This window comes from Oreochromis niloticus, linkage group LG1 (assembly GCF_001858045.2).
Source record: "Oreochromis niloticus isolate F11D_XX linkage group LG1, O_niloticus_UMD_NMBU, whole genome shotgun sequence".
Classification (NCBI taxonomy): Eukaryota; Metazoa; Chordata; class Actinopteri; order Cichliformes; family Cichlidae; genus Oreochromis; species Oreochromis niloticus.
Window position 1 is genome coordinate 32,558,447 of NC_031965.2, and position 13,985 is coordinate 32,572,431.

Below are 13,985 nucleotides of genomic sequence, written 5' to 3' on the forward strand. Positions count from 1 at the left end.
CAAATCAATGGTTTGGGTTTTTGTTGTTGTTGTTGTTTTAAACTGGGAACTGAGTCTAAGGTTATGATGCAAAGACCAAATAACAGTCTTCAGTAGAAGACCATAAAGTCCGAATGTAAGACATGACCTTAGCATGCCCATTGTATGCTCATCTATAGTTCACAGCATGTTAAAAGGGCGTGAGTGTTTTTGGACTCATCAACCATCCTCTCTGACGTTGTCATCTTCCCCAGAAGAGTTCCAACTGTTAAGATGCAGTTTTGATAAAATGGAGAATATCCAATGAACACTGCATTTGCACAAGTGGTCAAACAAGGACTTAAATCAAAAATAGCAGGCACTTTGGAAGCAGCTTAAAGAGGAGGTCATTTCTAAATCAACCATATCTAAATCAAGTGCTGTTTTTGCCTTTTATTGCCATATTCACCATATTCACCTTTTAAATCATAAGAGTTGTTATGGTCATAACAATATAATATTTAAGCACATAATTTACCAAAACATTAGAGTTCTGTGCAAAAAAAGAAGTTTTACAGTTTTACCCTGTGGCTGTATTCTGACAAAGAACTAAAACAGCACTGGACTGGCCTTGACTGCTGTTTTAAAACTGAAAGGAAACAGTTGTGAAATTCTCTCTCTTTAAAATGTTAAACATGTTCTACAAAAAAGCTCTTTAATATTGACAAAAGATTATGTTTGATGCATAAAAGCTGCAAAGTCTAATCTCTGCTTTCCTTTATTCATGTGCTTTATCAATTAGATATGCTACAAGCCCAAAAGCCAGGCATTTCTTAAACAGATGTACAAGAGTATGTTTAAGCACTGCTCAAGATGGGTGTCAAATGACCCAGACTTAACCTCATATGTGTACCTGGGGTTATTTAATCTTTACATCTGTGTTATCCATCAGTTAAGGCCACAGCACACAGACAAGATCTCACAATACACATCTGTTTGACAGGATATTAACTCTGGAGGCTGGTATTTCCATTAGCTCAGACAAATGACAGATAGTCAGTTGTTTTGACTGTTGCCTGGATACTTCAGGTGAGTACGTTAAATGAGTTCGTATGTATGAACATTCATCAGTAAGCCTACGGACAGGTGGCATACCGTAGTCCTTACATAAAGCCACATATCAGTTTAAATAAGTCATGGGTCAGGCAGCTGAAGATGTAACACAGTGTGAACATGCAGTTAACTGTGAAATGTGTGACCTCAGGGTTAAGTGAAGCTACTGACTTTGAGCAGCATTTATTACTTCTTCAACAACACTTTACAGGTATTCAGTCATCTCTGTGTTTTAAACTGAGGTTTAGGTTTTCACTAGGACTGTGTTTGTCAGCCATGCTGGAGAGAGGATATGGTAGCCGTGAGGTGCATGACATAACAAGAAAAGGAAAAAACACAACATTTCAAAAATAGCATAAAAATTCAATTAAATTCAGACATGGAATTTATTGAGAGTAGTACTGAAACAAATTATACTGAACTGTGGCCAGCCAGAGATTTTATAAGATTCTGTGCTTTCAAAAACTAAAAACACTGTCCCTACCTTTTCCTAAAAGTAAAATGTTGTTGTCTTTTCTGAAATGTTGGTTTTTTGCTTCTTTTGTATATGTATGTGTTGCACATAATCCTGATATTGACAGCCCTAAACCCCTGCTTTAGTTTTTTAGGGGGACTAATTGAGTACAGTCAGTCTCAAAGTCTGCAACGTTTGTCTCTGCCAAGAGATTTCAAGCCTCAAGCCTCTTGACTTAATCATGTCGCCCTCAGGATGAACTGTTAGCGGCCTCTCAGCTTTTCATCAAGTGGCATCATTAGCTCAAAATTTTTAATAGTAAAAAGTCAGACTCAGTATTAGAATATTTTTTATCTAACTACCTGCAAATTAGGAGAGCGCAAGGGCAAGACCATTACAGTGACGCTACCCCAAATCAAAACTGACTGCAAAATTGACATATGTGGGGAAATTTTTACCTTTTTTGCCCCTTTTGCTCAGTTAAAGACAGTGGAGACACAGTGTCCTTGTTATATGTGATCTGTTATTCTGGGGTAAATATGCATTTAATTCTAAAATAAAGTGAAAATTAATTTACTTGTAGTTTTGGCTCTCTATACCACTACAATGGATTTAAAAATCAAATCAGTTATATGACAATGAAGCCATGAGCTTTGAGCTTTATTTCAAGGGGCTTAACAAAAACTCTGCATTAATTGTTTAAGAATTTTTATACACATTTTCAGAAGCTAAAAAACTACCTGGACAATTGACTAACAGTTTCATGGCCAGGTGAGGCTTTTCTTTGATTTGATTTTATCACAAATGTAGCAAACATATCTGACATCGATCCAAAGTTTTGAATTAGTCTTTTATAGGGTTCCACTGTAATTTTAAATATGAGGCCCAAACAGATGCCAGTGCAAGTGAAGGTGCCATCATGAGATTGAAAGACCAAAATAAGCCTCAGAGAGAGAACAAAAAACTGTAGGGCTAGCCAGTTATGAAATATAAAAACGTAGCAACTGAGGGCAGCTGCAGAAAAGGCCTGGCAAAGCATCTCCAGAAGGGAAACACAGCATTTCATGATGTCCATGGGCTCTAGACTTCAGGTGGTCACTGACTAAAAAGAATTTTCATCCAAGTATTAAAAACAATCTCTATATACAATCCTTACAGTCAGTCATCTCGTTCTTGTCTCTAATAAAAGCTAATATGTCAGGATGTACAATCCTAACTTGTTAGTTTCCTGCTTATATGTTTTGTATTTTAAAGAGAAAAAAGTCATACTGCTTGTATATACAGTCCTTACAATTATTTTTGAACGTAAAAAAAGTCTTTAATTCTTAAACAGCTAATACAAAATTATGTGACGACTCTTGAATTGAAGCAGAAACTTTACATTTTGATCATATATTAACTGTCTGATTGACTGTCAACTATGGTGGTGTACAGAGGCAAAACTAGAAGAAATTTTGTCTTTGTGCCACAGATTATGAACCTAACCATATATACAGTTTATGTATGCTCACACTGCTCATAAATGGAACCTACCCTCATTAAAAGGTTCCCACTCGTACAGTCTGCCCATGAAAGGCTGGTTATTGTAAGATGAACACTGGACAGCCCGGATGTGTCTGCTGGATGGGGGACAAGCCTGTGGAAGGACCAGTGAAATACAAACATGCATTTATTTTCCATGAAAACATCAAGTCCGACAGGTAAATCCCTTTGTAACTACAACCGCGTCTCACTGTCACGCTCTGTAGCCACTGATTTACTGATTGCTACAGTGAGCCTTCACTGTTTTAACTGTTTCCACTCCTCCACTTGTAGCGCTGTCTTTTTAACAAAAGCACTTAGATTCCAAGCATATATGAAGGCTCCAGAGTGAAACCCAACCTCCCTTAAGTCTCCATACATTATATCATTTGTCTAAACAAGACTCTGGTCTGCTTTACTTTACTTGAATATCTGTCATCACACAACAGAGAGACAATGTGCAGAACCAGAGACTGTTTCAATTCATTTTAATGCACAGAATCAATTCAATAACCTAGAATGAGACAAACAAAGCTTATCCACATACTCGTGCATTTAAGCTGGTGTTAAACCCGTGAAGGTGCTGTATGAGTTATTAAGAGCATGTGTTTTCCCTAGTAATTTAAATACGGTTTGATGTTTGATTCAAACACAGACAAATGCAGCTCTCTGGTGAGCGCTGCTATAAAACATCTACTCATAAGTTCAGTATCTCAATCAAAAACTTTACAAAAATTCTGAGATGGATTTGAAGATTGGTTTCAAGTTTGACCATGTGGCTCTGGAAAAGTATAAACTATTCACACCCAAAGCTAATGAGTCCACTACAGTGCAATAAACAGCATAGGCTGTCTAGTTTCTAATTAATATTAGGTGTTCCTGTTTAATTCTTCAACTCAGTCAATGGCAATTTGACTAATAAACTCTAAACATATTTGAACCAGGTCTGATTATCTGAATTAAACTGTTATGGTAGTGGAGTACACAACCACTATATGTCTAAAGCTACAAACAATAATTCAACCCAACAGTATATTCTATTTCCATGGGGGACATCTTGCATTCTTTGCCTTCCGTCAGACATAAATTTTGGAATTCATGTAAATGTGTACTTTTCCTCATCCGAGCTTCAAAGTTAAAACCAATGGTTTATAATTTGAATTCAAGCTTTTCCTTTGCACACACAAACAAAAGCAGCATTAGAAAATAATGAAATCCCATTACTGACAAACCAGTCTGAGAATACAAACAAAACTCAGACTTGCATACATTACTGTTGCAGATCCTGTAGCGAGCATGCTCCCCAGTACAGAAGGAAGAAGGCAGAGGGTTGTAAGGTCTCACTTGATGCTGCTTTGGATTGGACATGTGGCTGCCTGTATGGTGTTCCTGTTGGACCTCAGCCTTGTTGGCTGAACTAGGCTGGTAAAGGGGAGCCCAGATTTGGTTATTTCTGGGATGCTGTGTCCTGGCATTCATGTAGGGTCTGCTGTTGAGATGGATATTGCTGGAAGCATTAGGGTCGTTTAACCTGTGGCTACCGTGGCCTCTAGCTGTGGGGTGGTGGGAATTAGCTGCAACAGAGCGTCTGTGTCTGTGTGGGCGAGGGATCTTAGAGCCCTGGCCCGTATCCGTCTGCAATGAAGCAACATAGGGCGCCCTTCCATAGCCGTACTTCCCTGGGATAATGTTTGTTACCCTCCTGAAAACACAAACATGAGGATATTAACACTTAGTGTGCAAGTGTAGTTATCACTTCATCTCTAGGCTACACATGTCCCTGTCGAATACCACAGAACTGAATCCAGTCTGCTACCATGTTTCAATGTTTTAGACTTGAATCAATATCTTCTTTTATTGGAAAGGTTTAAGTTTAGCTAAATGCCATCTTTTATTGAAGAAAATGTCATGGCCCTTCTTCTGAACTACAACTTTTGTGATGCACCAGGATCTCAGTGGCAGAATTCTGTGAGCTTTTGTTGTTATTTGGCTCCTTCGATTCCAACTCAAACAACCCCCCATTACTCAGCTGTCAGTGCTATTTGTTTAAAGGCAACCACAACAGGAAAGAGGTCACAAAGCTGCCAAGCACAAGCCGGGCTTTTGATTCCAACCATAAAAGACTAGTTTTCCACTGGAGGGCAGTCAGATGTGCCCACAATGATGGCTCCAAAGAGTCACTTTTAGGCTGCGCTGCTCAGCATGCAGCACAGCCATACATGACTCACTGAAAAAGCACAGAAACTGATATACTTTAAAAAAAAAAAAAAGGCTCATTGTGCTTTGTAGCAAATCAACATAGTGGCAAAAAATGCATAGATATAGAAACATGCATTGCAATATTTCTTTATTGGTTCAAATGTTAAACATCTATTATCTGATGGTTACTGTGTCATATTAGTAGTCGCAGGGTCATGAATCCTGTCAGTAACCTGGTCATAAGTCATAGCAGACTGCACTTTTAACATGTATGGTTGTGGAAAAGGGGGTAGGGGAGGTTGTTTACAGAAGACACAGAGGGGAAAGGATGATGTTAATTTCGTACAATGGCCTTGACCAAAAACATTGCCAAACAGTTATGAGTTGACTGAAATTAAATAAAACAGTGATCCTAATTCACTCCACCATATTTACATAGTGTGTCTAACCATCAGTGTCACAGTGTATGTCACAGTCAAGCAAGATGAAATATGGAAAATAATTTTTGACATTGTACTTTTTGTCAGGATAGCTCAACCTGTGCCAGATGCTACATTAGTCATCTTCCACCATGACACGCTATATGGACTAAAATCAGTAATTGCTGGGCCCAACTTCTTTTCATTTGCAATGCCCCTGTCTGTTGGGTCAGGTTGCTATTGTGCTGGCAACCTGTAGTCTGTACTCTGCACTGGTATTTATTATTCATAGTTTATTTATTATTACTACAGTTATATAGCCAGTGGACCAAAATTCTCCATCATATTATTTTTCATTGTGGCCTAAACGAATGCCTGGATATTCATTATGTATCACAACGTGTTTTTTTTGTCGCTGATCTATATCTAAATCATCTGCTATTTTAAAACAAATACAATTACAAATACGTCTATTAGATTGCTTTGGGTCTTACAATTAATCCCATCTCTCTGTGCAGAATTATATCTGCTTAAAGTGTGTACCTGCGCCCACCAGGCCTGTTCTCCTTCTCTTTTCTCAGCTCTCCACGGCTGCTGCTGTTGTAGGGTCTGGCTGTGCTGCGGTGCAGAGGAACAGTAGGCCGAAGAGCTGAAACTATACGGCCTGGGTGATGAGGCTGAACACCAGCCCCTCTGGAGGGGTACTGAGATGGAGTGTACACAGGTAGGCAGGGCCTAGTCTGTTCTTGTACTCCTTTTCCACAGGTCCGGGAGCAAGCTGACCAGAGGCCCCAGACACCCCAAGATCCCTGAATTTCTCCATGCTCTGCCCTAACTTCCTCTTGGTGCTCTGCCCTCTGAGGAACCTGCATGGAAATTAAACATCAATTAAGGGCATCACAAAGTGCAAAAAAGTGGAAAAGTGCTGCAAGATCTGAATGCCAAGGATTCATTGAAAGCCTCAGCAAGACTTTAATCTTTAAAGATCATGGCTTTCAATAAAAGCTTACATTGGGGACCTCATCACATCACCACAACTATCCTGCCTCTCTGCCTCCCACCAGTGCTCATGAAATAGACCTCTGTTCATGGTAATAAAGGCCCGATTTGGCTGATTAGTGGGTGTCTGTTTGTGGTCTATCCCCTATTGGCTACCTGTGCTTCTCACTATTGACTGTATCCCTCTGTGTCGCTGTGCCAGGGACATATTAGCAGCGATCACTCTCTGCTCTCTGTTTGAGGAATTTGCCAGCAGGAGTCCTTTTCCAAGCCGCCTTTATCCGCAAAGTTGTGTGGAAATCCTGTCTTTAAGGAGCGCTTTGTCGCCATTCACAACAACCTCTCTGGGCAAACACATGGCTGTAGTAAAAGCTCAGCTGCCTTTGACTTTTAGTAGATGGAAAGAGAATACAAAAGCAGTAGGGAGAGTTGGCAGGGAGCTTCTTCTGCTGTCAGTCAGCCTGTGCAGCTATTCAGAGAAGCCCTGGACCACCCCTCCACCTCTTCTGCTGCTTCGGCTTTTGTAACTCAAAGCCACTGTCATCTCCGGGTCACTCAAAGGTCACACAGCTGGACCTCCAGTAGAAACACACGGAGGCAATTCACACACACACCCTTCTTTCTGACAGTTCTGTTGGTCAGCCAACTTCCATTACTTGTGTTGCTGCAGGGGTCAAGAGGTGGATTGCTGACAACTAAAATCAGCCCTCTTTGTTTGGCTACAGCCGACAGTTGTTTTCACTTTCGGTCTCTACAAGTACAGATCATCGCTGTGGTCAGGTTACCCCTGGGAATACTCTCATTCACTGTTTTGGGTGGCATTTGGCTGTGCTGATGAGAAACAATCATGCATGCCATCTTTGGAGATGAGCATTCCTGTCTCTTTTTCCAACCGAGCAATTAGACTAAAAGATAAAACACCAAAAAGAAAAATTCCAGGAAACAGTTGATGGAGGTCTACCATCATAAGAATTGGGACATCAAGCAAATCACACAAGTTAGAACACTGACATATTTTTTCTAGTAGCTCCATCTCCCATGCTCACCTTTCTGTGGTCTGTTGTGTGCTGGCTGTCCAGGGGATCTGACCAAAGTAACAGTAGCAGCATAGACAGTCTGTACAAACCAGAGAGAAGTAATTACTGGTCATATTTACAGCTTTACTCCAACTGATTTATTGGCTTACATTATCATTTATGATTTGCTGATACTACTACTGAAATATTGTTGAAATACTGATGTTATTCAGCTGCTATTAAGGATAATCAGAGAATGAGTCAGTCTCACAAAAAATGGGAACACAGACATAAATCTGCATTTAACCACAAATGAATGCACCCGATATTAATTTACCTGACAGTCCAGACACAGCCTCCTTTCATACTTCCTGGATTCTTAAAGCTGTACACTTAAATGTAAAAAGAGAAGTTGACATTAGCATGCACCTGAGTGGTGGTGACATTTTCAGCTCTGATGTGAGGCTACAGTCCAGAAGCTTCAGAGAGTTAGATTCTGTCTAATCACTGTCCAGCTACAGAACAGACTCAGTTCACCTTTTTAGCTTGGCATATATTCAAAGGAAACGTTGATTCTATCAAAACTGGTACCTTTTTTTCCCACCACATCACTCTAGAATCCATTTGGAAAAGACTTTTACCCACCTGACCCTGTGATGACCTCTTAACTTCTGGAATCTAAAAACTGCATCACCGCTGACAGCAGGTTTGAGTTGCAGTCAGAGAAAAACCTTCACCTGTTACCCCTTACCCTATGACCTAGGCCTTCTTTGCACATTTCCTACATGAATTTTATTGACACTAATGAAATGGTCAAAAAGACCTGCAAACTACCACTTAGCAAACACCGGGAAAACACTGAGTGGTGAATGAGGGTGGTAGATAATTAGTTGTGCTGAATATCATAGAGTTTAACCTCACAGCACACTTTTGGATAGCATAATGCTTTTTAAAGGTCGCCAAGCAGACAGTAACTTTCTATTAATTAGTGCGATTCTTCCCTCAGAGCAGGACGCCACTTCCCGTAATACACATTCACTTTACTCGCTATGAGGATTAATTTATTATAGTTACAGAAAAATAACAATAAATGATAATAGTATGACAGAAAGGCCTATAGCATCATCTCCACCTACCTGTACTTTTAGTTACTGACGCGTGTATGGTGAAGTTATTTGCTACTTCACTGTAAATTCTAAGCAGTAGGTCCTATCAACGCGCAATCCTCATGGTCGAAACATTAATCCAGGTAGAAATGCAGGGCTTCCCTCTAGAAACTTGCTGCTGAGCCATGTAAATCAGTTAATCCGTACCAGAGTTGTGAAACAAATCCAGGCAGAGTGTAAACTCCAGACTCTAATCATCACGGTGACTCCGGTGGTTCTACTTTTACGCACAAAGCCGCTGAATGACAGAAAGCTGGACTCTGACACCCCGCACAGAATGCGCCCTCTGCTGCGCCCCCTGCCGCTGTGACTACGTTGTCTGACTGTGTGTGTTTGTGTCTCGTGTAAATATTGAGGTGTGCGCCTCCTTTCCAGTTCCGCGAAAGGTGGTGGCGAGCTTGGGTATATTTACGTGTAAAGTGAGAGTGAAGTGGGGGGGGGGGCGGTTATGTTCCTCTCCAAAGTCTTTTCGACACTCCTCTAGCCGTGAGCTGCCCATGTTGGAGCCACAGGCAGGTAAATGATCTCCTTAATCAAATCAAAGCTACTCCCGTGTCTCTGACAGGGGTCACAAAAAGGATCTAAGTGCTGAAAAACTGAATCCTGGTGTATTAGCTGCATTTAGCTTTTGTTCTCTAACACTGCATACGACAGCGATGCAAGGACGCCAGTAACTCATATTTGTGAGGGTTTAATACAACTTTCAAAATATTGCTCGAGACTTTGTAAAGCTTGCAATAGTTTTAATCAGCAGCAATTAAAAACAAACTCAATATATAAAATAACAAAACGGCAAAGTTAAAGGGTAGTTTTATGAAAATAATGTTTCCCCTTCTTGCCACAAATAAAATGCATTTCATTAGATAATCTAGTTCATGCCTCTGTAACATGATCATTTTTTATCTATCTTCTACAAAATGACATAGAGTCATTGAAAAAACTGTTCTGAAAGAAATTCAATTTGCACAGTTTTGTTTGTATGGTTTTATTGTTTGGTCATCCAATAAACCAACTCATAGTGCTATATGTACAGCTTTACCTATACTGCTCCAGTACTGGGGAAACGGAGAAAAACCGCAAAACAGTGAATTTAAACTATAATTCAGACTAAGAATTGTCTTTTTTTTCAGGATGTCTCAAAGGAGCAGACTTCATTAAGTGGGATTGGTACTCGGATGCAGCCAAAGCAAATATACAAAAACTAGATAATCTAAGACTTTTTAGCTAAATGAAAACTGGAGGCATTTTTATATGAGGTAGGTCACATGTGGAGTAACATTTGGCTTCAGGCTTGAATCACAGACATTTGCTGTTTTATTTTTGCAAGTAAAAAAGCTCAGTGTATTGTTCTCTTCAGTCTGTTTATTTAGTTTGAAAAAACAGTGCTATGCATAGCAGAGTGGTTTATACCACAGCAGCTTATTATAGCCATCATTCATAAACATGCAGCCTTTATTATAGAGTATAGCCAACATAATCTACAAATATTGTGAAAACAGTATGCCAATATGTCTGTGCAGCCTAAGTCTGTGCATAGAGATCCATCGCCAGTGGTACTGGTGGCACTATGTACCACTGCACTGCAGTATGTCTCTTTGCAGTATGGGGATTAAAGTACAGGGAGCTTGCCCCCACTGACTTTTCTCGCTAGTGCATAGATGCTGAGACTGCTCAGGCATTTAACCTTGAAGTTTTTAAACCTGTCTTAGACAAACAATACTGTTTCAGATGATTGGCTGACAGTCTGTCTAGACAAGATTTAAAGACAGTAGACACTACTGTCTCACACAAGGTGAACATGTACACTGTCTCTGGACAACACTCAAAGAAATGTCATGAATGTGTCTAAAAGGACCATTAGAATGACAAGCTATAGTAAACCACCATCTCCCTTTATTTATTTACATTTTTTAAGGGTTAATGTAAGTTGATGTTCGGGGGAATTTTATTTTAAAATCTACATCTTATTCACTATAATTCTCAAATTTAATTGATTAACTAACAAGTCAAACCACTGTTTCAGATCATTATTTTTTGCAGCACATGGCTCACAATAAACAATACACTTGGTTCGTTCCAGCAGAAACTAATAGTTGGTCCTGTGAGGTGGAACGAATTGGCAGCCGGGTCTCCAGACTGCAGAAAAATCTATCAGAGTTGAGCATATCAACACTGCAATTTCTAAACCAGCTCTTAGGATTTTAGCTTGTCATTCACCCAAACAGAGATTATGCAGATAATATTGCATGGGTTTAGTCAGCTATTTTATAATAAGTACAATAATGTATTCACTCTCATTTCACTCCCTCTTTTGGGTTTACTGTTTACGGTTTACTGTGACCTTCTATGCATGTCTACATTATAATTACACCATTGCACTCATAAACAGACAACTGTTAAGCTTTAAACCACAGCTGAATCAATCAAGCCTGTAGCGTGGAGGTTTAAAGTTGTCTGAGAAATCAGAGGTACACAAAGATGGAAAGAAAGTTAGTCCATTATTTGCATTCTGAAAATGAGATTGTCTTCACAGCCTTGCAGAAATCCTCACACTAGTTTGCCTCTCATTATCCAAGCTCTTCTTGGCTGATGGCCACTGTGCATTGGCAGCTGAGACGTACAGTGCTGCTGTTGTGACAGAAAAAAAGTGCATTGATTTACTGTGAACAAGGATCCAAGTGCTCAGTTTTCAGGCATAGATAAAAGCTATTTTGATGATATACTGTAGCCAGTGCTAACTGAGATTAGTTGAAAACCCCATGCTTTACTCACCCACTTTAAGTTTTACAGCTGTTGATTATTAACATGTAACCAGACTAATCCTTGCTGCAAACACAGCAACTCTAATTGAAAAAAGAACTATATATATTTTAATATTCAGACATAATAAAATTGCATTTAATACACATTACATATTTAATACAAATGTCAGTGTAACGTCTTATGATAAACAAATATGTATTTAATTTGTGCCGCAGATTGATTGAGTTATTTCTCACCAAGACATATGGAGCACATATTCATGTGTGTAGCTTTCTAGACTGGATGGAGCTCAGGAAATACTAAACTGTCTGGACTTCTTTCCAGCAATGAGACATTGCTCTCATTTTGTGGCTCTGCATCTGTATGCTGTCACTAGTCACAAAGTTCTGTCAGTCCTTTGGGACTAGACTTTTCTTGCAGTGTTGACAGCTGTAGTCTCACAAACTGACAAAATATAACAACAGTGCATTGCTGATAGGCAGCAATGTTGCGCATCAGACGTGTTCAAAGTAAACTAGTTGTCGCTTTCTGATAGCAGACTTTTGCACTGAGAGCTTTCCTGTCAAAGCAGAACAATGAGCCTTCATATGAAATCATCATGGGACAGTTGCCCCAAAAACAACACATTATACCGTGTTTCTTTTTATCCAAAAGCTGCAATGTTGTGGTTCTTAGATTTAACCGCTCTATCAGAACAGATGCTGAACTATACTCTGTAGCATGGGCAGAAGATTGTTGTGGGAGAAAAGTAAATATGAATGTCACTCACATTACTTTTTACCAGAAAATAGCCACCGGGCACTGATGTTCTTGCCTTCTTCAAGTCAAATGCCCCAAGAAAGGGACTGATCTCCAGTCATGTGGATGACATAGGACAACATGACCCATCAGCTTGTGTGGGGCTGTCTGATACTTGTGGTGTTACTCCTCTGGCTTGGTGCCATTCCCTGCTGACTGTCGGATTAAATAAAGGTTAAGCATTTTTTGTAGGGTTAAAGAGCAGGTGGTGGGAAACAGGTGAAGCCTCTACACCTTCGGGGACATTCCAGTCTTAGTTCACGCTACCTTACTAGTTTTTGGACCTCCTAGCATGAACGTAGAGCCTCCGCCTTATGAAATACCAATGGCTTGTGACTGACTTTCAAAGTGAGAATGGCATATTTTAAGAAATGATCTAACTGGATGCCTGTGAGACCTAGCCCCTTCACTCCAGTAGAGACATTTATCAGAAAAATAATTAGGCATACTATGCAGACAATCTCAGTGTTAATGCAGAATTGTTTAATACTAAGTACAATACAGAAAATCAGTGGTAAACAAAGAAAAGACCTTGTCCTTGTTTGTGCCCTTGCATTTATGTCCCGCAGGAAGAAATGAGAGAGCAATGGATGAGACAGGCTTTAAGACAGAAAAATCATTCTAGTCTCAAGAAAAGACACACTGGTCATTTTCAGCTGATGATATTAATGGTGTAGAGGGGTCATTCAGATGGCTTTTAAAGTGCAGACAATGCTCCGTAGGGACAACAATGCACTGTGAGTCACTAAGTCTCTTTAACGTTCTTCAAGTATTATTTACCTTCAAGCTCTGAAGAATCAAACTGTGGGTTTTTTAGTGAAAAATCTACATTCAGACAATTTCTTCAGACATCTATAAAATAGTCTACGTACATATCAAGCAGAAGCTTCCAACAGACTAAGGAAATACACCCTTGTGTTTCCAAATGCATTAAAACTGACAAAGTGATTATGTGTAATCCATTTTGAAATTAAAGGACGAAGATGCTCAAGAAAGCTCTGTCCACGTGTGCAGGTATGTTGCCTAACAGTGAACCTTGGGTCCTTTTCACTTGGTCTCAGAGAGCTTTGCCAGGCTGGCTTGGCGGAAGGCCGCTCGGTCCCTCATCTCCAAGACACAGTCTCTCACCATCTCTGCAAACATGGAAGGCCAGAGCTTGTGTAAAGCCTCGCCCTTCAGGTTGGTGTCTGATGCACTTTGGACCAACTCCTGTAGGTACTGCTCTACCATAGTAGCACGCTCTGACGACTCCACACTGCCCTCCTGTGAAAGGAAAGTTGTTGATGTTGATTCTGTTTTTCTATGGCATGGGGACATGTGAAACCATTGAGATTGCCTATTTTCTCTATGAACTGCTCACAATGGGATGAAAAATATAAGTACACAGACTTCAGATAATAACACACAGACAGTAATAATCCCGCATGTCTTTATTAAACACACCCTTAATACAATTACAGTGTAAAAGTGAAACCTCAGATTTTTAGTTCACAAGGAAAATTTGCACTATTTGGATCAGATAAGTTCTCATGATTTCTGGTATGAAAAGCTTTGTCTTTCTACTGGGTCATGATGTCTG

General features: G+C 39.8%; 2 protein-coding genes across 6 annotated transcripts in view; both read right to left on the minus strand.

Moving 5' to 3' along the window:
- thsd4 (thrombospondin type 1 domain containing 4) overlaps positions 1 to 9,139 on the minus strand; it is a 45,668-nt gene extending 36,529 nt beyond the window's left edge. Inside the window, exons 1-6 of the mRNA XM_019360635.2 lie at positions 8,816 to 9,139; positions 8,017 to 8,071; positions 7,710 to 7,779; positions 6,208 to 6,530; positions 4,316 to 4,748; positions 3,059 to 3,161 (exon numbers count right to left, since the gene is read on the minus strand). Coding sequence (XP_019216180.1) covers positions 3,059 to 3,161; positions 4,316 to 4,748; positions 6,208 to 6,530; positions 7,710 to 7,779; positions 8,017 to 8,045 — 958 coding nt within the window. The 5' untranslated portion in view covers positions 8,046 to 8,071; positions 8,816 to 9,139. The remainder of the gene's footprint in view (positions 1 to 3,058; positions 3,162 to 4,315; positions 4,749 to 6,207; positions 6,531 to 7,709; positions 7,780 to 8,016; positions 8,072 to 8,815) is intronic.
- A 3,733-nt stretch (positions 9,140 to 12,872) lies between these two features.
- The window catches only part of lrrc49 (leucine rich repeat containing 49), a 32,565-nt gene continuing 31,452 nt past the window's right edge, over positions 12,873 to 13,985 (minus strand). For all 5 annotated transcript variants that reach the window (XM_019360648.2, XM_019360641.2, XM_019360645.2 and 2 more), the window contains one exon: positions 12,873 to 13,669. In XM_019360648.2, the coding sequence (XP_019216193.1) occupies positions 13,454 to 13,669 (216 nt within the window). In that variant the 3' untranslated portion in view covers positions 12,873 to 13,453. The remainder of the gene's footprint in view (positions 13,670 to 13,985) is intronic.